Here is a 26,204-nt window from a genome sequence, read left to right as displayed (position 1 = left end):
AGCCAGGTCCTTGGGATGAGCAACCCCAGAGATTGTGGCAGGTCAGGAGAGAAAAGTGCTGGCAGAAATGCGGGGAGGGAGCTGGCAAGTCACCACCAGCACTGCAGCCAGCGGCACGTCCCCACAGGAGCAACGAGTCCCTCTGCGCCTTTCGTTTGCCCATGAGGACCAAGAAGGGTGGCTCAGGAGCTGCTGCCTTTCATGTGCTGCTCTCAGCCTTTCTCACTCTGTGTCTCTTCCTGTTCCATCTCTTCTCCTTGTTTTTCCAGAAAAGAAAGTCCAGTTCCAGCGTTCAGTTAATGGTGAGTGTCCTTCGTCTTCCTAAATGCCGATATTGCTGGGCCTCTCCACATGTTCCAGCTTCCCCCGTTTTTGGAAGTTACCTCGGGGTAGGGAAGAAGGGACAGCGGGGTTGGAGGGAACATCCTCAAAGCCGTATCACCCACAAACCCCATTAACAGGGTTGGTGCAGGCACTTGCTGGCCACCAGCTGGTGGGCAGCCAGCCCTGGTTCTTGCTGATGGGTTCTCATGCCGTTTCTCCCAGTTCTCCTGACTCAGGTCTGCAGGCTGCATCGGTCCAAGGAGCCTTGGAGAAACACCTTCCATGCCTCTGCGGGGACTGTATGGTCATGGGACACCTTGCCAACCTACATCGGGGTCTTCTGGGTAATACACAAGCAAGGCTCTGCTGGGAAGAGCTAGCAGAGCCATTGCTCTAGCTCCGCTAGCAGAGTTGCCTTGATGAGGCTCCCGGAGAGAGACGGGGGGTCAGTACCCCTCTCCCCCCAGATCTGTGTAGTGCTCAGCTGTTTCTTGAGAGAGCTGTGTCTCAGCCTTCAGTGGTCCATGTGGGTCTTGGAAGCACTGTTTTATTGTACATTTCTCTCCCTACTCTGCGGTCAGTGTGGTCTCTCTCACTCCTGCACAGTCCCCTCTTTCTCATCCCAGCTCCTTCTCGCTGTTAATTTGTACATCTCTCTCTTTATTGTACAGTCAACATGGTGTCTTCCACCCCTGCACAGCCCCTCTCCCTGCCCCTCCGGCAACGCTCCTAGGAACCCACCACATGGCCCCTGGACCTGGCCCCATCTCTGTCCCCACAGGTGCCAGTAGGAAAGGCAGCGCCGTTCCTACGAGACCCTCCACAGCCCACCTCTTGTGCCCTTGGCGACAAGGAGTGGAGGTCAGGGAGGGCTCTGCCAGTGCTGCCCTAGAGCTGTGGTTGAGGACAGGTTGGACCTGCTGGCGTTTTCCTTGGTTTCTGTCTGTTGGCACAGTTGAGCGCTGTGGGGTCAGACTCGGGGGGCTGTCGAACACACGAGCACCATCTGTCACGGGGAGAAAACTCTTCTCACCACCCCATGTCTCCCTTCTGTTCTTTGCTCAGGAATCGTCGGAGAGCACCAACACCACCATTGAGGACGAAGACACCAAAGGTACCAATGGGGGCAAGTGGGAAGGTGGGACGGTTGTTTTGGAGGGGTGCCCATAGGTCTGGCCACTCCTCATGAGATATTTGCCACAGTGTGGCAACCCACCACCATCAAGCCTCAGGGCCCATCAGAAGTTGCTGTAACTCCTCAGATGGTTTCACTGCTGGGTTGCTGACACGAGCAGCTGGGGCACTGCTGGTGAGGAGTGAGGTGCTCCCGTGAACAGGGATGTTCCCTGAAAGCAGGTGTGGAAATGGCAGGAATCTGCAGGGATAGCAGCCTGGCTGCTCTTTTAAAATAAGCTTCCCTTTGGGAAAAGCCTCCAGGGGAAATCCCTGTCTGCCGCCTGCCTGCCTGCCTGCCAGAGGCAGCTTTCTAAGAATAACCCAGGGAATAATTTATCCGTGTTAATTTGTAAAGTCTCTCGATGAAGTGATCTCTACACAAGCAAAATGGACTTTGGCCTGACATGAGAGCTAGTGGGACAACTTGTCCTCCTAGAGAGGGGCTCCTTGGGCCTGGATGTGGAGGCAGGTGGTGCTCAGGAAGTGATGAGATTCCCTCACCTTTCTGAGCAACTCCTGGGAACACGCTCCCTCTCCTTTCATTAGTCACAATGCAAGGGAAAAAAAAAGTCAAGCATGATGCCAATTTGCATTTGAAGTGGAGCTTTGTTAATAAGCCCGGGGTTACCTCTGACAGTTCCTCCTGCATCCCTGGGAGCCCCAAAGACACTCTTGCAGCCCATCCCTTCCCAGATGAACCGGCAGTGCCTGGAATCTCTGGCAGCAGCTGCACAGTTCTGTGCCCTTTGCAGGGTCCCTTCTTGTATCTCCTGGGGTGGCTGCACATGTCACTCACCTGTTCTCCTCCCATTTCAAAAAGAAGGTGAGAGCATCCTTGGTCCAGCTTGCCCTAGCTGGCTTCTGGTGTGAGTCCATGGGGTAGAGGGTCCAAGCTTAGCAAGGTTTTTCAGCCAAGACCAACCTTTCCCAACTTTTGGGCTGAGGGTAGCTTCCCACTTGGTGATTAACCTTTTGGCTCTTTAGGAAATTACAGGCATTTTTCAGTTTTGCCCTAGCTTTGAAAATCTGGAGATGAAGAGCCCTTCTCCACATCTCTCTCCCCAGTTGCTCTCCTGCTTTTTCCCTGTACAGATTCCAAAGTCCCCCCACATCCTGTGGTCTGTTTCTGATGACATAAAGAACTCTCACCAGTATGGTAACACTGGTGCCTATTTCTGGTCTGTTTTATCCTTTTATTTCCCTTTTCTCTTTAAACCAACAGTACGGAAGCAAGAAATCATTAAAGTCACAGAGCAGCTGATTGAAGCAATTAGCAATGGCGACTTCGAGTCCTACACGTGAGTGTGTGGGTTTGGGCTGGGTGAGGGCTCAGCCTCCCAGGCTGGAGTCTCTCACTCTTACAGTGCTGCCCAGGAGATTTTACTGCTGCCCAGGGCAGGGTGACAAGGTTGATGTGGTGGGGAAGAGTGGAGACCATCCAAGAGAAGAAGGAGACACCAGTTTGCAAGCCTGATGCTGCTCTTGTGCTCAGCTGACTGCAATTCTCTGGTCTCACTGTCACAGATGAGCCCAATTTTTGGTTTGCAGAAAGAGGAATAATTGTAAACATGACTTATGGTGAAAGAAGTGTTTGTATCCATGGAATCCATTATATCCAGATTGCCACAGGCTGCTCTGAAGTGTAGATGATTTCTGCTTGTTGAGCTGATGCTGTTCAGAGTACACCTCTTCTGTGTCCAAGGCTGATGTAATTAGTGATGTCTGAGTGAGTACAGGTTGTCATCCCTGCCGCAGCAGGGATATTTTGACACAGAGCAGATAATACGAGCTTTTTCCCTGATGTCTTCCTTTCTTGTAAAGAAGATGACAATGTTTGAGGATGTTTAATTGCAGAGGGTGACTGATGGAGAAGGCACCCTTCTTTGGTGGGGCCTTGGCTACAGTTAGTGGTCAGAAGGGGAGGTGTGTTGGCAGAATGCAGGGTTGAGGTCAGATTTTTGCAAGAATTACTCACTGGTGCAGACACTCCTCAGCCTCAGGCTGACGGAGCCATCCCCAGCAGGAGGCATTTGGGCACTTCAGGCTCTCATGTCAGAAGTGGTGAGATAACCTCTCCCTTTTCTCTCCCTTTCTTGGCTCCCCAGGAAGATGTGTGACCCTGGAATGACTGCTTTTGAGCCTGAGGCTCTGGGCAACCTTGTGGAAGGCCTGGATTTCCACCGATTCTACTTTGAAAACCGTAAGCAGCTCACTTGCTTTCTGAGGGACCCCTCCCACCTCCCATGTGCCTGTCTTGACCTCCATCAGTTTTTTGGAGAGAATAGGGCTAGGGTTGCTGTGGGAGCATCTCTGGCTCATCTGGAAGACCCCAGCAGGGGGTGTTAGGTCAGCTGGGGCCAGGTATCTGTAGAGGTTGTTGGGTTAGCTGTTTTCTAGATGGACCCATCATGAATCCACCTGTACAGCATTTACTCAGCCCCATCAAGCAGAGAGCTTAACACAAGTGTCTCCCCTTCCAACATTGCTGCCACCCTGAGCAAGAGCCACCCAAACTCCTAAATCCACTTGTGCTTGTCCCTCACCAGTGTGGTCCCGGAACAGCAAGCCCGTGCACACGACGATCCTGAACCCCCACATCCACCTGATGGGAGACGAGTCTGCCTGCATTGCCTACATTCGCATCACGCAGTACGTGGACTCTGGAGGGATCCCCCGCACTGCCCAGTCTGAGGAGACCCGCATCTGGCACCGCCGGGATGGCAAATGGCAGATTGTTCACTTCCACAGATCTGGCGCGCCCTCGGTCCTACCGCAGTAAGCCCTGTGAGCATCCAGGGGTGGGGCACAAGGGATAGGGAGGGCTGGTGTGGGCACACTGCAGCGCTGGGGCTCACAGGACGTGGGATCCTCTCCTGAGGATCTGTAGTGGGGAGATGGCTGATTGCTGTGAGATAGCAGCGGGGAGAGGGATGCTCTGACAAAGGGATGGTCAAAGCAAACTCCGGCTCTTCCCGGGTTGTGTTTTGCAGCTGAAGTGTGGTCCTGCCCGTGTTGGGTTTGTCACTGACTGACTACCAAGGGGAGACCCCCTCCGACATGTTCACCTACGGGACTTTGGCTGTTGGCTCTGCTGCTTGGTTCCCGCTGGAATAACCCCTCGCTTCTCACCGCACACACACGACAGCTCCGCCAGTGCAGCACAAGCATCCCATCAAACCCCCCACCCTGCCGGGGTCATGGTGCTGGGCCCCCTTCCTCTGCATGAACCAGAAAAAGAGAAACCATGAACTTAAACCCAAGCATCTGGCCGGTGTACAGGCCCCCCTCATCGGCTGCATAGCGTCGGTGAGACTCCTCACTACCCAGCACATCTCCTGAACTGGGCTCATCATCCACCTCCATCCCCACCTCTGCTGGAAGCCCTCCGAGGAAGAGGGGGGCAGTTTTGAGCCGCTCTCTGCTGCATCCTCCCTTCGTGCTGGTGGATTTTGCTTTGCTGCTATCAAGGTCCCTGTCTGCTGCCATGACTCCTGCCTGCTCCCAACCTGAGTTCCTGCTTCCCAGCAGCCTCGTCCAGGGAACTGCAATTCAATCCATTTGCCAAGTCCATTTTTCATGCATACCTGTGCAAGGAGGGCCATGTTTGGATGGGTGAGTAAAGACTATCTGTTAATTTTCTCTTCCCAGCACAGGCTGGCTCATTCCCAGGAGAGCAAGTAGGTTTGCACCCTGGCTCCAGGCTGTGGAGCCAACTGCTGTGCCAAGAAGGATGCTCTCCCTTCTTCCTCCCTTCTCCCTTTGGAGCAGAGACTGGCGATGCTGGGAGAAGAGAGGAGGAGAATGACAACTGCTTCCCATCAGCACAGACGGGAGCTGGGGCTCTCCCATCCATGTCCGGGCAGTAGCATCGCCCCTGCACCCTCCTCCTCACCCACCACCCAGCCTGGGTCCTTTACCCCAGCACCCACCCCTGCCCCCCACATACAGCACTGGCGTTCCCTTGCTCCCGATTCCTAGGATGGGATGGGGGCAGCCAAGCTGGCTGCTGGCTCGGGGCACAAACCTCCATGGCCCACGGGACTCCTTCCAGCGACAACAAGGAATGCAAGCTTTAGTGACAAACTGCAGAATCTGATTGTGCTTCAAGAAAAACAAGCAAGCCTTTCGCTGTCTTCTCCTTTGAGCGCATGCCTTTTTATAGGGAAAAGAAACCAACCTACCGTGTATTTCGTAACTTGATTTTGAGTATTTGCTGAAATGGATCTTTATGTAATAACTAGAAGCATTCAACTGTTTAAGTGGGGCGGGAGGGGGGATTTTCAGGGGTTGCTGTTTTTCATTGCGTTTACATTTGAAGTGGGGTTGTTCTGCCACGATGCTCCTACCAGGGGTCCCACGGCTGCCAGCCCCCTCCTCTCACACCGTGGTGGCTTGTCCCATTCTGTCCCGCAGCGTTGGGTGGCAAAGGCACCCGCCTCCAGGGGCACCCATCTCCAGGGACACCCACATCGCCGTGGCACCTTTCTGCACCCCATGGGTCTTCCTGCAGGGCAAACCACAGCGGTGGCTCTGGGAGTGCCACCAGCATGTGGCTTTCAGGACAGAAGACATGGCCGGGAAGGGGAAGGTTAGTCTCACCTCTTTGCCATCAGGTAGAGGTTCGAGGGTGGGTGTTCTTCCGGCAATTCTTCCATTTCAAATTCTCTTTTTTCCGACTGGAGCCTCTTTCCTCACTGATGTGAGGCTTCTGCAGCACTGCTGCCCCGGGGTACTTTCTAGCTCCACTCTCTTCGTCTGCATGGTGTTTAACTTTCTAGACAGTGCGTGTGTTGAAAAACAAAGAAACGAACAAAAACCGCTTGTTTTGGACCTAAAAAAAAAAAGGAAAAAGGAAAAAAAAAAAGGAAAAAAAAAAAGAGGAAATGTTTCCTCCATGTAAATTCTGAGTGTGTATTTTGCCTTTTCAGTGGTTTTGAATGCTTTGCTCTCTGTTGAGGCAGGGACGGCCACCATGCCAAACGCAGCTGCATCCTTGCAGACTGCAAAAATATTTTCCCACTGGATGGAGGGGGAGAAATCTAAACTGCTGGGGCACGGAGAGGCCATGAGAAGTGTTTTGGTGTGTTCCTCTGTGCCAGCAGTGCGGTGGCTGCTGGTGATGTATGTAGGAGATGCCTTCTTGGGGGCAAATCACAGAGCTGATCCATGGGTGCCCATGGGGTTCCCCATGCCTTTGGTGGACCTGTGCACCATAGGCTTGCAAGAGTTCCCCAAAGCAGGGAAATCCATGCAGGGAAAGGATTAGCTTTTAAGGTAGAGTTTGGGTGTTTTTACAAATCTGTTTTTCTTCCTGTAGTCATGTAGTGCTGAAGTTTTTTTAATTTTTAAAGGAAGGACTCAGCTCTTTCATAGTTCTCTCTCTCCCTCTCCAGAGCTGGCTCTGAAGCTGGCTGTGGTCAGTGTCATCCACCTTCTAATGTCCAAGCTCTCCAGGTGTCAAGAAGATTTTTGGGAATTTGTATAAAGTGGATGATGATGGAGGACATCATATCAGGGCTCTGCATGGAGGCTGAAGGGCAGATGCCATCACAGCCTGGTTTTGAAGCTGCTGATAGCTGTGGACCTTGGATGGGCTGTGAGGGTGAAGCTGCTCCAGCAGCTGCTACTGGAGAAAGGACTGGGACTGGGATTCCCTGGGAATAACAGATGAGAAGTTGGGGTAGATACAATCTCTTTTCACTGAGAACCCACAGTCACTTCTAGGGAGAAGCATCTTGGCTCCCAGGAAGGCTTTGAGGTGTCTTTTTGGAGGGAGTTTCTCCTCCTTGAGGTTTCCCTAAGGTCATCTCCCCAGGAGGCGGCTGGATGTCCTTGCAACACTCCTTTGCAAGGCAAGCAGAGTCTGAAGTTTAAACTCATTTTAGTCTTCCAGTCAAGCTGCAGCCTGACCAAGGAAGACCCAACTTCCCAACATGCCCACGTGGCAGCATTAAGCACCTGCACTTTAGGGGTCTGTCCTGCCTGGTGTCTCTGCCTACCTTGCCCTACTTCTCCAGAGCGTGTTCCTGTATCTCCAGAGCATCTCAGTTAGCACTGATGGACCTCCACCTTTTCTTTCAGTATTCATGGAAAACATCCATTTCTGTCTTCCTTCGCATTTGCTGATTTCTCCTAAACTTGCAGGAAAGCTATATAAATAAGTTTCCACCATTCTTCTTTGGCTGGAAAAGCCAGGGATGCTGCTGTTACATCTCTACTTTTAAGCTGTTGACACTGTCCCTGACACACGCAAATGGGCATTACCCCAGCAATCCCACCATGGTTCTGGGAATGACAATGTCCAGGGATGTTCCTAATAAGCAACATGGACAGGGCCACCTTGCTGGGATAGAGTTTACCACCATGGACCTCCTGTCCCATTGGCCTCAAGGCTGGAGATCAGGCTATGGCACATTTAATTTCCTGGCACAGACAGAACCCCTCTCCTCTGGTCTCCTGGTGCCTGAGTCAAACCAAACTCAGAAGTCCTCCAAACTCATCCTCTCTTCCACCTCTCCCAGACCACAGGGGATGTCTAACTGGAGGCACTTGCTGTAGTGGTGTTGAGCTCCCAGCTCCACAGGTGGGTTTGGGATCTGCCTGTTTTCCCTTCCTGACTGCCAAGGTCCTCTGGCAACATCATAATTTCTCACATCTTGCTGATGCATCCCCTCTGGAAGACAGAGGCCTCTGCTCTTTGCTAGAGGAGCAGGCACCCTGCTCCTCACCCCAGCCAGACACCACTGGGAGAGTTGTCTTCCCCCCCCAAACCCGCATGAAATGCCCCTTCTGCCAGGCACCAAATCCTTGTCTGACCCCAAACCTGCCTCTCCTCCCATGGATGCCCCCATGGATCTCCAGAAGCTGAAGCAGGCAGTAGTCATCTACTCCCACTTGGAGCTCCCAGTGGGCTCTGCAGCCCGTGGTGGGATTGCAGTGCCATGTGTGAGGGGGCAGCCACACAGCCCCATGGACCAAGAGGTGTCTGCCAGCAGGAGATCACATCCTCTCATCACCCCAGGAGACAGACTGACCCTTCTTGCCCACCATAGGACAGGTTATGGTGTACCCCACACTCTTGATGCTGCACAGATCCTCCAGCCAGAAGGGACCTTGCCCTTGCCCGTGTCCCAAGGTATCAGACAGCGAAACCCAGATGTGAGCAGGCTGTGGGGACACCAGGGCTGGTGGCCACTCTGCCACCAGAGTCGTCTGAATCTCCTTCCCTCCTGAAGGTCATCAACAGGGAGTGGGAGAGAGGGAGCAGTGGAGGGGACTGTATCGAGTGGCTCCTTCCTTCTTTGGATTGTTGTCCCTTTTTTCTAATTGTTGCACAATTTTAGGGCTTTTGTAACATTTTTTGGACAAGCAGGGAAAATATGTTAACAGTGGTTTAAGGAAAGAAAATGAGATCTATCTCTCTCTCTTATATATTATATATATATATAAAAATATATATACTTACAGGAAATCTCTATGGAAATATTTATTTAAGATGATTGCAAAAAATATATTATAATTAAGAGTATACCAAGCTTTGTCACGTAACAAAAAATCAAGCCCCAGGGAGGGGTCGCTGCCTGTCCCCTCGTGTCTGTTCGTCTGTACGGTTGCAGCTGAAGCCTTTCTCTTCTCTTTTTGTAAGTGCACTCGAACTGTTGAGCAGTGTGACCGTGTTGGATTCAGTGGGAACTTGGGGAGGGGGGTGGGTGGGGGGGGGGGGAGGATAGGTTTTGTTTCCTTTTCCTTTGTCTTTTTTGAACCTGCGGCTGTGAACAGAATGATCACTGCTCAAATCGGATGCTCTGTTTGGGGAGGGCGGTGGGGGGGGGACTGGGAGCGGGGTGGGTGTGGGAGGGGGGGCGAGTGTCAGTTTTATTCTTGGTGTTCAAGTGCAATAAATAGCTACCAACTTCTGAGCATGGAAACGGATGATTCTCCGTCACTGCAGTGACTCAGACCGTCTGCCACCCCCTTGTCCCTCCATCACCGCACTCCTGTCCTCGAAAGCATCAAGGCTGAGAGCAGGCCTTGGGCAAGGGCTGCAGGTATCCTGCTGCCTGCAGGATGCTGGTACTCTGGACACTGCCCACCCCTGGTCTTCAGCATCTCTGGGGTTTCAGAGAGCTCAGTGTCACGCCCCGACCCAGCTCATTGCCATCCAGCCCTTTTCCCAGGGACAGGGCTTGGGGTGCTGCAGTTGCCTGGGAGGCCCCAGCAGGTGTTTAAGCTAGATGGGGGGTGGGGGTGCCCACCGGGCAATTTGGGGAAGTTTAGGGGAAGCTGATGCTACAGGGTGAGGGACACAGGACTTCCAGCTAAGTCCAGGGAGGGTTTGGGGGGCTCCCAGGGGCACCTGCTGGGCTTTGCTCATGCAGGGTGGGCTGGTACCTCAGGGGGTCTGGAGTCAGGCTGCCACATTCCCTGTTCCTGCTCCATGCCAGGCCCTGGGGTGCCCCCTTGCCCCCCATCTCTGCCATCTGCTTCAGGTCTGGCAGGTGTCAGCACTGGAATGTTCCCGCTGCTGTGTCCCCCCCCAGCCCTGGGCAGCCATGCCTGGCACAGGACATGTGTCCTCTGGATGTGCCACTGCCCCACTGCCTTTTGCCCTTGGTGTCCTCCCTCAGTGCCAGCTTTGCCTCCCGACCACATCCCTGGCACAGCCTCGGCTCCATCCCTCCCGTTGCTCTGCAGCACAGTGCTGGTTGATGGCAGCTACCAAAGGAGAGCCCTGAGGATCCCAGGATCACGCTGGGGATTTGGGGAATATGGTAGGACCCCATGCAGGTAGGAAAACCTGAGAAACATGCAGAGACTGGACCATCTTGGTCAGCCCAGAGCAGCTTCATGCTGTGGGAAGGCGTCAGGTTCTCCTGCTTCTTCTTCTCCTACTTTGTGGCCGGCGGCACCATCATGAAACCCTGGAGTCCATCACCCCACACAGACCCCTGTGTGTGCCCCTCCAGGGGCCAGCCCAGCCCAGGCTCCCTGGCCAGCACCCACAGCGATGGCTAGGCAGCACCGTGACCTCCAGAGGCCTCCTGCTCAGTAAATAGTGTCAAGGTTAGAGCAAGGGATTCATTGGGGCCATAAATGTTTATGGCAGGCCCTCCCCGCTCCCCAGCCGCCATGGCCTGAGCTTTCCATCAGCCACGCTTTTATGGCCGGACTCTAATGATTAACCTGGGGCCAGCAGTCGAAGGTGCTTCACAGTTGTGCTGCCAGAGCCACACACTCGGAGTAGCTGGAGCTGGGGGACCCCCATCGCCCCCACGGGCTGCAGCCATGGTGGGGTATGGGGAGGAGGATGGGGAAAGTCATCAGTGGTCCTGCAGGAGAAAGGAAAGGCACAGCTATCTGGAAATGAGCTCAGCATCCCTGGACAAGAGGAGGTGAGCAGGCAGGAGGACAAGGTGTAGGAGCTGATCCTACACTCTTGGAGGGGCAAAGGCAATAATTAAATCTCTTATACTGGAGGGAAAGAAGAAGATTGCAGCCTCCTGACAGAATTCACCCTGGAGGCTCAGGCCACAGTGCTGGACCCAGTGCATCAGGAGCACATCCATAATCCAGACAGAGACCCTAATTTTTCTCTTTGTCCTATGGTTTTGTCTTTTACCAGAACAAAGATTTGCAGGAAAAAGACCAGGAGGAGCTGTGCCCCACTAGATGTGCCTTTCTTCCATGCTGAACACCCTCCAAATAACCCAGGCAGGGGCTGTGTCACACAGCTACGGGTGAGCTGATGGCACATGGCAGAAGGAACACATGACACTGGGATGATGGGGACTGGCAGCATCAGGTCCAAACAGCCTCATCCAGGAGGTCACCAATACCCCCAGGCCAGCAGTGTCAGCAGTAGGTGGGACATGGGCTGATCTACCCCAAATCACACACAGACACTGAAACCCAGCTCTTCTCCTTTCCCTGGGAAAAACAGCACTCAGGGCTGGGGCTATACCTTGGATCTCCCTTGGCAATAGACACAGGTCCTCCTTGGACACTGGGTCCAGCTGAAACCTGTCCCTGACATCCTGCACACATGAGGGACAGGTTACACCATCTCTTCTCTCCCTTCAAATCACCCCAACCCTGCCAGACACCACAGGGAAGAGCCACCCTGACCCACTAAGGTCCTTGGGGGATCTACAGCCTGGTTTGTTTATCAAGCCTTTTCTTTTATTCTTCTACTCGTTTATTACAGCTTGTTTATTAGGTCAAATTGCTTTAGGAGGACACTGATTTGTGCTGGTTTTGCTGGAATACCTCTGTGGGATCAGAGCACTCTGGCACAAGCTGTCCTCTGGGCATAGAGGCTGTTACAGATTCTCTCATATGTGTTTATGGGATATTGGAGTCAAATACAGACAAACAGAGAACAGATCTACACACAGGAGCTCCTTCTCCTCCTCCCCACCTCCTGCAGCCTGGACATCCCTCCACCCTGGACAATCCTGAGAGGGGACAGCAGGGCTGGGGCTGCAGGTGGGAGTGGGACAGCTGTGACACTTCAACCAGACACTGTCACACAAACACATGGACTCATCACACAGTTTGTCACACTGAACAGAAACACATCGGGGGCACCAGGACAGGCAGCAGCTCTGTCCTGGCAGGGCCAGGGTGGTGATGGGGAACCTGGCAGGGTCAGCAGCTCCCGACTACTCCTTGAAAGACCCGCCAAGCTGTCCTGAAGTGCTGCAGTGCAACCTGTGCAAAATGGGAGGCGAGCTCCCACCCAGCCTATGGGACGCTGAGTCCCCTCATATCATGGACTCCTCCTCGTCCTCCTCCTCCATCTCCCGGTCCACCTCGATGGCCGTGTTCTCGTAGCTGGTGATGCCCCCATATTTCCGCATGTGCACCATCAGGGGTTTGGGGGACTGGCTGCCAGCCAGGCTCGCCACGTACATGCCGGTGCGGTTCTCCTCCAGGGACGGGCCCCAGTCCATGGCCGGCCGGCTGGCTTGCTGGACTCGCTGTGGGGGGACAGGCAGAGCGAGCACAGGCACCCTGCACCCTCCACTCCCCAGGCACCACCCCACAGCTCACCCACCGCTCCCAGAGCCCTGCTGGCCCCCAGGGACTGAAAGAACCCTCAGTGAGGATGGGATGGGGTCAAAAGCTCATCCTGAAACCTTTTGGGAAGGTGGTTCTGTCTAAGTGTCTTGCTGTGGGCTGGGGAGATGTCATGAGCTGTGGGTGCTGGTGGTGAGGGCTTGCAGGAACAAGGGGCTATTGTAGGGCTATAGCCTTGTGCTGTGGGGTTAGAGCCACTCAGACAAGGGGTTAGCCTTGGCCAAGGTGGCTCCTGGCCATGTCACAGGGCCCATGGCTGTGTCAAGCCAGATTACAGCCAGCAAGTGCTCCAGCAGGGGATTGCTACCTAGGGAGGGCATCAAGCTCTGCTCCTCTGCTTTTAACAGCCTGGCGAGAGCAGTGAAGGTCTGAGAAAGCTGTGAGCAGCCAGCAGCTCTGTAACCTGCTCCAGGGAGAAGCCTTTCAGGGCAGGGATCCCATCTGGGCTGCCTGCACAGTCTGGCAGCTGCCTGCTTTGCTGTGTCATTGCTCTTGCCAAGTGGGTGCAAAGTCCCAGGTGCCCATGGCCACCCCACACTGGGGACAATGTGCTTCCTCACAGGGCACAGCAGGCTTGTTTTGGAGTGGGAATTCACACTGGGCTGCCCCTTGGGCAGCTGTTTTACTCAGCACCTGTCTGGCATCAAGGGAAACAGCACTGCTGGAAATGCTTTGAGATGTGCCATCTCTCACACCCCATGGGCAGCAAGAGGGAATGGGGACACACACCTCCAGGAGAGAGGATACAGAAACTTCCAGATGATTCTGGCTTGTGCTCCCTGCTGCATATTTCTGGGGTGCTCCCCAGCAGTGTCAGGCCCCAGTACCTCCTACCTCCCACAGCGTCCCTTCTTCTTGGAGCACAGCCACCACCATGCCCATGGGAATCATCAGGCAGGAGAGGACTCCCATGAGGATGCCCAAGACCTCTGCCCAGGTGGGGAAGCGGTAGTTGCCATACTCAGAAGGCTGGTACTTGACAATGTTATACACCAGCAGAGCCTGTGGGATGGGAAGAAAGTGAGATCATCCCAGAGGTCTCATGCTCAAAAAAGGCCTAGAGATGACGGACAACTCCCAGAAGAAGGATGGTCTCTGGGGCAGGAGATGCCAGCAGAGTAACTTATCACACTGGGAGGTCACTCAGGGATGCTGGCAGCACCATGGTTTTCCAGCACCATCCAGCAGCTCAAGCTGAGCACTTTACCATCATCGTTGCCGGGGATAGGACCATCCAGCAAGCTCTGAAGTAGGGGCCTGGTTTGAATCCCAGCATCATGTGGATATCTCGGCAGAACCTCTTCATGCCTGCAGGAGGGAGAGGGACTCAGAAGATTTGACCCCCCTGCCAGAGCCTTGTGCCTGTACCAGGCTGCCCTGCACTGATCACAAGCAGGTTTGTATCCTGTACTGCAGTCTCCCCCCACCCATCTGGGAGATGCAGGAGGGGGCCCAGCTGGTGTTGCCTGAAGGACCAGGCTCAGCACCACATGTATCTTTGGAGAGGTGAATCAAGTGATAGCCAAGAAGAAACAGGTGATGGGAGCAGAGTCTCATGCTCCACTGTGAGGCTGTTGGTTTCCCTACTGCTCCCTCTAAATTCCTCTCTTCATACAGACAGCACATCCTTCCCTGTGCCCCTGTGGGGACAGGCAACCTTACCATAGACACGTGTCACCACAAGGCAGGTAGTGATCACCACCACCATGAGACCAAAGCCAGCACTGTAGTCATCCAATAGGACCAGCCAGTACATCCCACCCTGCGGACACAAAGCACAGATGCCAGCATCTCCTGGACCATCATCCCAGTAAACCTCCACCCATGTCCTCTGACTTTCGGGGACCCTGGGGAGGACAGCAGTTAGCAGCCTCAAGAGCCATCAGTCTCCTTATGGGGTTGGTGTAGGGATGGGAATGACCCTATGTCACTCCCCATGGCCCTCACACCTTCTGGAAGCCCAGGCTTGTTTCTCTCTTTCACCTGTTTATCTGATATGAATATACATGTGAAAACTTGGCCCCTGACCTAAGTTCTCCCTAAAATGAGTCCCTAGTTGGTCCCCACAATGGATCAGTCCCCACACCCATACCTCTGTTGTGAGGATGAGCCCCATCAGGAAGAGGGCAATGCAGATGACAGCTGAGAAGGAAGCTTTCTTTGGCCGCAGGTAGTAGGGGAATTCATCTGTCACTGCCGTAACGATGGTCTCCATAAATGCAAACTGCAGGCACAGGAGGAGAGGGTCCCCTGAGCCCTCAGGCTGCCTGGAGTCCATGGCTGTCTCCGTGGGCTCTGTCCTTACCTGGCTGTCCAGGCCCAAGGTTAACAGCATGAAGAAGAACAGGAATGACCAGAATGGAGAAAGGGGGAGCATTGTCATGGCCTGGGGGTACACCACAAAAGCCAGACCAGGACCTAGGGGAGGCAAAGGACAGCAGGGTGAAAAGGTTGTGGAAGAGCTGGGCATGGGGGGATGGAGGAGAGGAGAGCTCAGCAGAGCAGCACCATGGCAGAGACTTGCCAGGACTCTGGCAAGATGGGCAGGAAGGGTCCTGTGGCAAAGGGTGGAGAAACAGCCTGCTCCTTGCTCAGGAGCTCCTTCATTAGACAACACTTGTTACTCAATATTTACACCACGGGAACTTATCTGCCCCCTTCCCTCCCCCTGGCCAGCCGAGCATCCGCCTTCCTCCCTCATGCTGACACCCTCAGGCGCCTTCCATCCTGGAAGGGAGGCTCCTCAGCACACCCAGCCAGAGGGGGAAGGGGAAAATATCTTTGTTTGGCCTCACCTGCTTTTGCCACCTGGTTAACAGGGACCCCAAGCTCCTGGGACATGTATCCCAAAACGGAGAAGATGGCAAACCCTGCCAGGATGCTGGTGATGGCATTGCCCAGGGTCACTATGAAGGTGTCCCTACAGAGAAGGAAGAAGATGCTCTGAACTTGGCCATTCCTTCCCGCCCCACACCAGGGCACGGTGGCACTGCCAGCCCCAGACACCACAGTAAGGTGACCCAGTGACTGTCCTTCAAGGCCTCTCATGGCAAGTGCTTTCCAGGGTCAAAAGGAGCTTATATTTAATGGATAACTCTGTGGGGTTCCTCCAAAGCTTTCTGTCCCCTGTGGATGGGATGCGACCAAATGTCACACCTGTCTCTTTCAGTGAACTACGCTGGATGCTGGGGACAGGGCACACATGCACAGCTCCAACCTCAAATATCCTCAGCTTTCAGCACCTACAACCCAAAATATCTGAGCTGGGTGCTCTGCCTTGGTGCTTAGGAGAATCCCTCTGTTCTTCTCAAGCCTGCAAAAACTGCCAGGTATTCCCTCAGTGCAAGGAGCAGAGCGAGGTGACTGTGCTGCACCACGTGCTTCTGCTGGCTTTGAACCCACCAGCTCAGGTTTTCATGGCTCCCCACAACCCATAATTTTTACAAGACAGCAGCTGACTCCCACCTGTAGATATTCTGATGGAAGGTGTTGTATGAGGCGAAGGTGAGGAGGCCCCCAAAGCCCACCCCAAGGGAGTAGAAAATCTGCAGGGCTGCCTCGATCCACACCTGGGGAAAGAAGCAGTTCTGAGGAGAGCAGGGGTTTGGAATCCTCCACATGAGGAAGATGACATTAGAAATCTGCTTCCCCAGATCCCTGGGCACATCTTCTCCAGCACTCCAAGCATGCACAGCCTATGGGATATTTGCCCTTCCTTGTTAACACTCACCACTCAGAGTGGATCAGCTGGCTAATGGGAGGGCTAATAAGAATGTTTTAGGGCCAGCCCAGCGTGGCATTAAATGCCCTTGTAAAACTGGGTGGTCTCTTGATGACCACCACTGCTGACCCCCACTCCACATGCTGGGATTTCTTGAGAACAGCAAACAGTGAAATCCACCACGGGCACCCATCAGCCCATCACAGGGGCAGGGATGATCCTGCCCATGGTCCTGGTACTCAGGGGAATTTTGGTACCATCCCATCTATGCAGAGCCATAAACACATGCATAGGGTGGGGATACATGGGAATAGTGGCCCAAACAAGGTATGGGACAAAGATTTTTGGTCTAGGAGCAACCAAGAGAGCTTTAGGTTAGGGTGTGGCCAGAAAAGACACCTGAGTAAGGGAACTGCCTCTGTGGCATTCAGGAGGTAGCAGGAGAAGTTTCATTTTTTGTGTCTTGAACAAATTGCACAGCATCCTACTCACCTTGGAAGACAGCAAGTGATCAAACTGGGGTGTGAGGTAAAACTGGATCCCCTTCCAGGCCCCCTCCAGGGTCACGCCACGAATGAGCAGCATCACCAGGATGAGATATGGGAAGGTGGCAGTGAAGTACACAACCTGTGGGAGAGCAGAGCCAGCTGGGAGAGCTGGGAATGAGAGCACAGCGTGGGTGCTGCCCCCACGCCCCGTCCCTAGGGTGGGACACATCACCCTGGGGTCCTTGGACTGCAGCAGGGCTGGTGTGCCAGCGCTGCTGGTGTCTGGGTGTGCAAGGCACCCCCAAAATATCTTATACCCAGCAGATGCTGTTTGTGGGTCTCACTTTCCCAGAGGTGCAGAGTTGCACACACTGGTGAGCATCGCTGTAGCCCCCCCAGAGGAGAGCAGCCAGCCCTTACCTTGCCAGAGGATTTGACTCCCTTAAGGATGCACAGATAAACAATAGTCCAAGAAAGGAGCAGGCACAGACACAAGTTCCAGCGGATCCTCCCAGGATCCCCAATCCCCGAGCTTCCTTGGATGTGCAGGACATACCGGCTAGGGAGGAAGGAGAGCTGCTAGTGAGCATGGGCTGCCTTCTTCCAGAGGCCCTCTGACCCTAGAAATGCCTTTGCTGCAAAATGACCTTGCCAACAATCATAGGCACTGGCAGCTCCTTGCCAAGCAAACAGTGAACACTTGGAGTGATTTCTCCACCACGTATTAAAGAGCCCAGAAGGGAAGCCTGGCATCTCGAGAGCAAATTGCCAGCCATTCCAGACGTGGGATGCATTTTAGTCTAGCATATCTCCAGGCCAACAAAGCAGGACTAGAACATGGACACCTCCCACATCCCAGTGGCTTAACTGAGTTGTCAGCCAGAGCTGAGCACACGAGCCCATTGCTGCACCCACACCACCACCCATGAGTGAGACCTGCAGCATCTGTGCTGTGAGACGTGCAGATCCTCACCCCTCATGCCATCCCCATCCTCTCCCTGACTAGATACCAACCACGTCCCCAGGCCTGGCTCGGGCTGACCTCGTTACCTCCAGTACTCCTCGCTGGGGCTGACGGTGTTGCTGATGTTGACGGGGAGGGTGCTGTTCCCCGCCTTGATGACGTGGTGGTCCAGGCACAGGTCAGTGTTCCACCAGTTGCCACAGTGCTGCCAGGGCAAGTCGCTTGTGAGGGATGCAAAGAGGTAGAAGAGAACGTAAGCAATGATCATATTGTAGTAAATGGCCACCAAGGAGACGATGAGGATTGTGCCCATGCCAACGCCTGAAGGAAGGAGAGGGTAAAGAAGGAGTGAGCTGGAGCAGAGCAAAGCACATCCAAAAGCAGGGTCAGACACTGCATCTCAGCAGCCAAATGATCAACCAGTCCAAGGTTCACCTGCTGGGGGAGCCACTTATTGCCATTATGACATCTGGACAAGCCTTCTCTGCATTGATGATCTATTGCCTCATACAAAAAACTTTACACCATCTTAATGTTGAGAATAAAAGCATTTGATCTGAACTATTTTTTTTTCTGAATTCTTTATTCTTACCTTTGTTTTTAACAGGTATTGCTTAGTTTTCATGCTCTATTTTGTACCACAGCTGGCTTAATAATCTTCATATAATTTCTAGAGCTGGCAATGTCATCCAGAGCCCCCAAAGACTGACTAATCTCATGCATATCCTGCAGCTACTAAAACATCTAATTCAAGATTCCAGCCTGCCACACCTTCCCCCAGGTTCTTTTGATTCTAACGAGAGCTTTGAGGACCATGGGATGCTGCTGCTGGTGCATGTCCTCATCTAAGAGCTCTTGCAGAGGTCACTCAGAGGCTCTGGACTTCACTCACGCACCTTTAAAGAGAGGGCTGATCTTCCAGACAGCAAGTGGCCCCAGGCTGGAGAACTGGCCAAGTGACAGCTCCATGAAGAAGATGGGGATCCCACAGATGGCCAGCATGATGAAGTAAGGAACCAAGAAAGCTCCTGCAAGAAACCAAAAAAAAAAAAAAAAAAATCTTTAAAGTAATACAGAACAAACATGTAAAGCCTAACCGTGACAGGGAATAAAGCACATTCAAAACGTGTGGCTCCGAAGGATCTACATCAAAATCAGGAAGGCAGGGAGGAGCAAGAGCTCACTGTTAGTGTAGGAGAAAAGAGCTGTGATTCACCTGGTGCTGTGCTTCCCCACTGCTCCCAATTCTCCTTTCTCTTTGAATCTTTTGCAAACACCATGAAATTCTCCGGTTATTATTGCTCTGGGAGGAGTTGAACCAACATTTTGCACTATCACCCAGGGCTCTTGCACTGCAAAAATTCACTCCCTCCTCTGATAGCTGCTGAGTCCTGGAGGACACCAGACCAAGAAGCTGCCAGACACCAGGAGAGCTGGTGCTTGGTTCAGCATGGAGACAGGGGTTTGTCCAAGGCCAGGAATACAGAGATGGGCTTGCAAATCCCTTCCCCACATGGATACAAGTGGTTAAAGCCCTAAACAACCATGGGGAGGGCAGGAGGAGGCTTCACCCCACAACAAGTGCTACTTTCCAACCCCAGGAAGGGGAAGGGATGTTTCTTCAAGGATACTCTACCAGCCCAGGTCAGTGGGTGGGAGACTGACCACTGCAAAGGATGCCCAAGTACCTCCTCCGTTGGTGTAAGCCCTGTAGGGGAACCTCCAGACGTTTCCAAGGCCCACGCAGTATCCGATGCAGGAGAGGAGGAAATCCAGCCGCCCTGTCCAGTTCCCTCTGTCCTCTGGGCACTCGGAGCCCAGGTCCCCATCCTGGCTGCTGGGGCTTACCAGGACATCTGGTGCCACTGGCTGAGTGAGGGACCAGGGTGTGGGAGAGGGCAGACAGGGGTTGAGCAAGGAATAAAAACAGAGAATGAACAGTGGGAGAGAGGGAAGAAGTGCCAAGAACTCGCGAGTGAATTTGTGACCCCAAGTCACAGCATTGACACTTGTCCCTTGGGAACACCCTGTCCCAGCAGGCCTCTGTTCCCCACCTCAGCCAATGCCCTGCTCTGCCACTGAGCAAACAAAAGGGATAAATGTGATCCCACATGGCCAGAGCTCCCCTGGGAAACGTGGGATTGTCCCAATTCATTCTGGGAAGGACCAGGACCCAACTCACAACTCCAGGTTCCAAAGAGATCCTTTCAGGGGGCCACAATAAACTTTCTGCATCTCCTGCAGAATACGGGCATGAGGGCAGCAGGAGAAGCACTGTGGCGTGCCAGGGAGCGTGACACCCAGCCCCATGTGTGCTGCCATGCCAGGCACTCAGCTCTGTGCATTTTTCAACTTTTCCAACTGCCAAAAGCCTGCACTGTGGGAATTTAGTGTTTTCCTCCCAGTTGTCCCTGCTGAGAGATGAGAGACCTCCTTCCAGAATTCCTAATGTGCTCTGGATCAATGCAGCACAGGCAGGGCATTAACCCATTCCCTTCCTCCCCACTGCCTCAGCCCTGCAAGTGGAAGTGCGAGTCCTGCAATCCATTTGGGTGGGGGTGATGCACCAGGAGGGTACCTCTGTGTTTGTATGGGTGTACATCAGATTTGTAGTGAGATGCTCAGTCTGAATTCCCCCAATTTCCTGATCTCAGGAGAGCAGGGGGAGCATTCCCACTGACTCCAGAGCTGAAAGTCTGAGCCAGCAGCTGCCGGATGAGATCCTATCACAGATACACCCACAGCAAAACCAGGCAGCAGGGTGGAATGAGGATCCTGTCCCTGTGCCACCATGTGTTGCTGTACCCTGGCATGGGAGTTCATCATGTTTCTGTTGAGGCACAGGAGGATTCTGGTGTCCCTGCTGACTAGGTACCAGGACCTGGGCCAGAGGAACCCTTTTGGGAACCTTTTCTTCTTGGGCTCTCTGAAGAAAAAAAGCTGCCTTCTCCCTGTCCTTGTTCATAACTGTAGAAACAAACCCATGGGATGTAGTTGAGGGAGAGGGACCTGGGTTTGGAAGGATCAGCCAGAAGGGGTTGTGGGTCTCCTGTACCAGTGTGCACTGGTGCTCAGAGCCTGCAGCAGACTCCAGTCCCCAGGAGGCCAGAGCTGGCTGGTGATCAGAGCTTAGTGCTGCCCTTTCATGGCCTCATGGAAGGTGGCAGCCACCTCTTCTCCTCCTCCTCCTCCTCCTCTCCAGCTGGACTGGACTGGAGGATGCTCCTGCTGCTGGTTCCCATGGAGATCCTGAGCCATGATGCTGAAGGAGAGGGCTGCCAGCTCCCACCCTGTGCAGGGTGCTCCCCAAACCCCCAGCTGCTGGCACTGCAGACATGCTGCTTGCAGCCCAAAAGCACCACACACAGAGGCAAAATCCACCCCATCCCCACCTGGTGCACAAACACCTCAAGGGACAGGACAAGGCCAAACTCTTCCCAGAGCCAACCTGAAATGTACAGCTCCAGCAAAGCTGTTACACCAAAATCCTCTGTGAAAAGCCCATCCCTCCTGGATGCCGCTATCACAAAGCAAGGGCCAGAAGAAAAAGTTGCAAAAACACAGGCTGAAAAGTCCAAATTTGACCCAAATGTAATACTGTGCTATAAAACCATCAGTACCTGGCAGCCCTCCTGCAGTTGTTCAACACAGCTCTGTGGTTTAGCAACACCTCCAGGCCATGGCCGTGCCTGCTAATTAGCCCAGCACACACAGCGTGTGACCTGCAGCTGTCTGTGCTTGCAGGGGATGCACAGGCTGCTCTGAACTCCCTCCCAAAGATTTCAGCAGCTAAAACCTGTGCTCACAAAGATCCCTGCCAGGTAGGGGCCATCACAGTTGGGTCTTCCCCTTGCAAAAGAATGCTTCCCTGTCCATCACACTGGCTGGGGAGCTCTTGTTTTCCAGATTTGAATCACAGAAAACTAGCAAGCAGGGATGCTGGGAGACCATAAAATCCTGTTGCCGAATTCCTGCATCTCTGTCTGAATCCCAAACACCTGCAGGAGGGCACAGGTAGAGCTGCAAGATCTCATTACATGTGAGTGCCTGTCCGTGAGATGTAGAACAGAAATCAACACAGAAGCAACAAGAGGAAATGAAAGGAATCAATGAGACCTTTCCCAAAATCTAAATGGCCTGGTCCCCACCTCAGTCACCATTTCAAGGGCCATAGGATGTAGTTTGTCACTTGTGTCTCAATAATGACTGCCCCCCCTTGTTAATATCTTGATCTGGAGCTCCTCAGCTCAAATTTAGGACCCCAGAGCAGAAAGCAGAGACGACTCAAATGTCAGATAAACCCAAAGGACAATGACACTTGTCCCCACTGGGCAAGCTGAGGAGATACAGGTCAGGGATGCTGCTGGAAAACACACACAAAGTGACTCCCTGACTGCAATGCTCAAAATTCCCCCAAATCCCAGTCTTTCCATAGAAATCACAGAAAAACTGGCCTATTTGCCTGATTGAAATGAATTACAAAGCACAGTATTTAAGGCTTCCAGCCCATCCTTGTCCCACATTGCAGAGGGAAGCACACCTCCCTTCTCCTGACTGCTGGAAATCTCACTCACCAGCTTGACTCTAGAGCTTTTTTTTTAGGATTAATGCTCTATTTCAGCCTCTGTCATAACAGAAATTCTCTTTTTCAGCAGCAGCTGAAGTGTTTCAGTGCTACAGCATTGCTCTAGTGCTTTCCACCGTCAGCTGCCATCCTTCAAGCCGGGCTCCCGTCTCGCAGTTATAAACAGACGGGGACTAACAGCTCCCTTGGCAACCACGGCCTCTTTGAACACAGCATCACTTCCCATTATTCACCAAAAGATGCTCCCAAAGAAATCAGCAAAGCAAAGGTCACCGAGAAGAAAAAGCACTTTAGTCTCTGCCAAGATAAGAGCTCAGGTCTGTAAGGAAACAGCTCTGTGCTAATTATTTTCTCTAAACCAATTTACTTAAACCAAAACTCAGCTGTGTCTGAGTGAAAAAACTGCAGCCAGATCAAAGGTATGTTTTCATCCTATTTTGTCTCCATTCAAGCTGGCATTGTGGGGTTATTTTGTCAATGTTTTGTGCGTGATCACAGCCTTTGAGCAAGAGAAATGCCATCCGGCACCAGATTTCTCCCCTGCGGATCTGAGCACAGTGAGTCTCTAAAGTGTGAGTCACTTCAGATTAGTTTGAATTGCTTGTTAATCTCTAAGAGAAAAAAATCTTAAAAAGGCATAAAAATTAATTCACATGTAATATCATTTACAAAGTGAAGTAAATAAAGCACTGCTATGGCGAGGAAGAGCCCCTCAAAGGGCTGAACTGACCCTGGGTGACCCCAGCCCGGGGTCACAGCTGATGCCATGAGAGGGAGCAAGCGATGGCAGAGCCAGCACAAGGAGGTTGGAGATGGCTGAGGCTAAAGCAAACTCATTACAGCAATGTCCAAAGTGTAGGGAGTATGCACAGATACAAATGCTTGTGGTTTTTCATCTGAAAACCCCGGGGAAGTTTCGAGGCAGTTTGTGGCAGGCAGAGGAGGGCAGTGGCTCGGGAAGGAAGATGCTGCTCAGCAGCCTGGACAGGTGTGGGAAGGGACAGCAGGAACCATGGCTCCCACCACTGGCTCCAGTGGGATTTAGTCCATTTCTACCAAATAAACCCCAAAGAAAAGAATCAAATAAATGAGAACAACACTCAGCTCTTCTGGAAATACTATTATGCAAAAACCAACCTAAAATCCTCAGAGCCTGAGAAAGATCTTCTCTAATCAAGAGGTATTTCCATATGTCTAAAATATGTCTGGTACAACTCCAGCTCACCAATGGGAAGTGGATCACAATGAGAGGAAGAGGAGGCTGTCAGGGTCCTGGGTGGGTGCTGCAGTCGGGATGGGCACATCTCTTCATCAGCCACCACCAGCTCCAGGCAAGCCCAATGCCAGCATTGAACACAGTGGTCCCAAGGTGGCTGTGAGCACCAGGTCCTCCATCTGGAGCTCAGCAAGAGTATTTTTGGGTAATGAAGGACAGAGGGCTCTGAGCAACACTGGGAATGAGGAAAATAACTCCAGAGACATCTGCTTTCCATCCCAACTGATCACCACGGGACTAAATGAATTCCTGAATAAATGCTGAAGAGGGTCACCAGCATCAAGTGACTCAGAAAGACATTGGAAGGGGCAAAGACCACTTTTAATGGATCTTGCAGTCACAAAGCCATCTGGTAAAGCAATTTGTAGGAAAGAGGAAGAAAGAGAAGAGCCAAACGATGCCTCCAAACAAGAGTGGAGAAATAGGCTGTGAGGGCCTGCTGGCTGTCACCAGGATACTGCTGGGTTTTTAAAGTCATTTCTCAATATCCTAGGAATTTCCTGGCAGGGATAAAACTCTCCTGGGTTTTCATTCATCTCAACAGAGTCAACCTGCCCTGTGTTCAATGGGCATGGTTTGGCACAGGGTGTAGCTGAAGAGGCTCCCAGCCCTGGGTCACTGCCCGGGATGCTCCATGAAAGGCTGAGCCATTCAGCAGCAGCACATCCCCATGTGGCTGACAATGTCTCTGCCACCCTGCTCCACTGCGTCCCCAGAGAAAGGACTCGGTCCCCAGCGTGGGGGAAATGGGAGCTCAGACTGGTAAGAGCAAAGTGGCAATGGAGGGGAGTCTAGGATGGGAAAGCCTGACAACTGGGTTAAAAAAGGGTTTCCAGCAGGATGTAAAAAGGGTTTGTAGTTCTGCCAGCTCTGCCCTGAACCCAGAGTTCAGCATCCAGCTGACCCCACATCACCCACACCCCTCTAAATCCTGGAGGAGGATGAGGAGGCAATCCGAGCTGCAGATGGGAAAGGCACTGCCCAGCCCCTGTGCTCATCCCGCGGGAGGGACCCCGAGCCCGGGCAGTCCCGGGGCTGCTGGGAGCAGCGTTCCCGGGGTGCGGGGAGCCAGCTCTGCCCCCGGGGCCACCCACGGCGCCCGGCCAGACACAACATGAGTCACCCACCGCCGGCAGCACCTGCCGGCAGGGGAGGGGTGGGGGGCAGCGGTGCCTCCCGCTCCGGCGGAGCGGTGGGCACGAAATGCCCCAGCCCGCTGCCCACGATCTCGCTTTGGCCCCGCGCACCAACGCTGTTCCCTAATATCCCACTGATCCCTGCCGGCTGCCCACGAAAGCTCCCGGGGACGGGATGCGGGGCGATGGGCATGACTCCCCCGCTCCCAGCCCGGGGTTATCCCCGCTTCCTCTCCCAGCCCTGGGGTCCCCTCGCTTCTGGCTGTCACCTGCCGGGGGTACCCCTGGCCCCTGCTCCTATCCCTGGGGCATCCTCGCTCCCGGCTCTCACCTTCCGGAGATGCTGCTGCCGAACCTGCTTCATCCTAGACCCTGTTGCTATGCGCTCCCCGCTCCGACACTTTTCGTCTCGCTCTCTCCGGCGCTGGGGAGGGCGAAGGGGGAGCGGGGGAACGATGGCCGGCACGGAGGGGTGGGCACGCACCTGCTGCCGGGCAGAGCTGGGGACGTGAGGAGCGAGGCTGGAGGAAAGGTTTGCCTTGAGCGGAGGATGGCTGCGTGCAGAGCAGGGAGGGAGGAGGGAGGTCTGTCTGTCAAAAGCATTCCTGGCGAGGAAAAGGGGGCTCCGGGACCTCAGCCCCCCACCCGGCAGCGAGGGAGAACGGCTGCTGCCTCACTCACACCGCAAATGCATCAGGTGTCCCTAGGTGTCCCAAAGACCTGATTGTGGGGTCACTCTGTCACTGAGCACCCCATGTAGTGATGGCAGCAGATGCCAGCAGCTCACAGCACCTTCCTGTCTGGTTCTGAGGTGACTTTCCTGTGGCAGGACACAGCTGGAGCTTGAGCAGATGAGAAGCGATTGTTCCCCATGCTCCCTGAGCCCACCCCTCAGTCCAGGGGAGAGAGATGCTCCACAGCCACCAGTCCCTTTGGGTAGGACCAACACATCCCACCACACTGAGGGCAAGAGCAATCCTTGGGCAGTGCCCAGGGTGAGCATCTGAGCCCAGTGCTGGAGCACAGGTCACATCTCCAGGGTCCAGATGTCCCAGTTTGAGTCAGCAGTGGGATATGGGAGCCCCAGTGTCCAGGGAGATGCTGGCTTTTCACCCTCATACTCAGTCAAATTCCCAATGAGGTGGCAGAGCTGGCCTGTGCCTTCTCCTCCGACTTTCATGGTGGAAATGGGAGAAAGGACAACCCCACATGCTCAGGGGCCAGCGTGGGACCAGGACAGCTCTGGACTCACAGTCAGAGCTCTTTCCCATGATAATTTCCACTTGTCCATCCCTTCATGCCTAGACTGTGCCCAGTGCTCTGACACCAGATGTGTCCCTTTTTCTTGCAAGTGCCCTACAGGCTCCAGCCTGAGCCAGACTTCTGCCCAGGTGCTTTACTGAGGCTTAATGTGAGTGGGGATGAGGAGGACAATGACAGGGCTGGAACAGAGAG

The 26,204-nt window shown here is 53.6% G+C and overlaps 2 protein-coding genes across 4 annotated transcripts in view; one reads left to right on the top strand and one right to left on the bottom strand.

Annotated features, from left to right (window-relative positions):
• The window catches only part of CAMK2A (calcium/calmodulin dependent protein kinase II alpha), a 33,856-nt gene extending 24,885 nt beyond the window's left edge, over positions 1–8,971 (top strand). The window contains exons 14-19 of one of the 2 annotated variants that reach the window (XM_053956454.1): positions 270–302; positions 1,390–1,438; positions 2,723–2,798; positions 3,606–3,700; positions 4,047–4,284; positions 4,491–8,971. In XM_053956454.1, the coding sequence (XP_053812429.1) occupies positions 270–302; positions 1,390–1,438; positions 2,723–2,798; positions 3,606–3,700; positions 4,047–4,279 (486 nt within the window). In that variant the 3' untranslated portion in view covers positions 4,280–4,284; positions 4,491–8,971. The remainder of the gene's footprint in view (positions 1–269; positions 303–1,389; positions 1,439–2,722; positions 2,799–3,605; positions 3,701–4,046; positions 4,285–4,490) is intronic. The other variant, XM_053956453.1, reaches the window with a different exon arrangement.
• Positions 8,972–11,819: 2,848 nt separating this feature from the next.
• On the bottom strand, positions 11,820–25,267 carry SLC6A7 (solute carrier family 6 member 7). Of its 2 annotated transcripts, XM_053956527.1 has the most exons (14): positions 25,081–25,267; positions 19,441–19,621; positions 18,649–18,780; positions 17,839–18,073; positions 17,209–17,347; positions 16,793–16,927; positions 16,045–16,148; positions 15,375–15,499; positions 14,885–14,997; positions 14,672–14,803; positions 14,242–14,341; positions 13,787–13,887; positions 13,414–13,581; positions 11,820–12,479 (listed from the first exon to the last, which is right to left on the bottom strand). In XM_053956527.1, exons 1-14 carry the CDS (start codon positions 25,111–25,113, stop codon positions 12,264–12,266), a joined length of 1,914 nt encoding a protein of 637 aa, XP_053812502.1. In that variant the 5' UTR covers positions 25,114–25,267; the 3' UTR covers positions 11,820–12,263. The 2 variants fall into 2 exon arrangements, with proteins under 2 accessions (XP_053812502.1, XP_053812501.1); XM_053956526.1 differs by having other exon boundaries at positions 14,672–14,997.
• Between the last annotated feature and the right edge of the window lie 937 nt (positions 25,268–26,204).

Source organism: Vidua chalybeata, chromosome 15, assembly GCF_026979565.1.
Source record: "Vidua chalybeata isolate OUT-0048 chromosome 15, bVidCha1 merged haplotype, whole genome shotgun sequence".
In the NCBI taxonomy this organism is placed as follows: Eukaryota; Metazoa; Chordata; class Aves; order Passeriformes; family Viduidae; genus Vidua; species Vidua chalybeata.
Note: the sequence above shows the minus strand (reverse complement) of the source record. Positions and strands in the feature narration are given on the sequence as shown.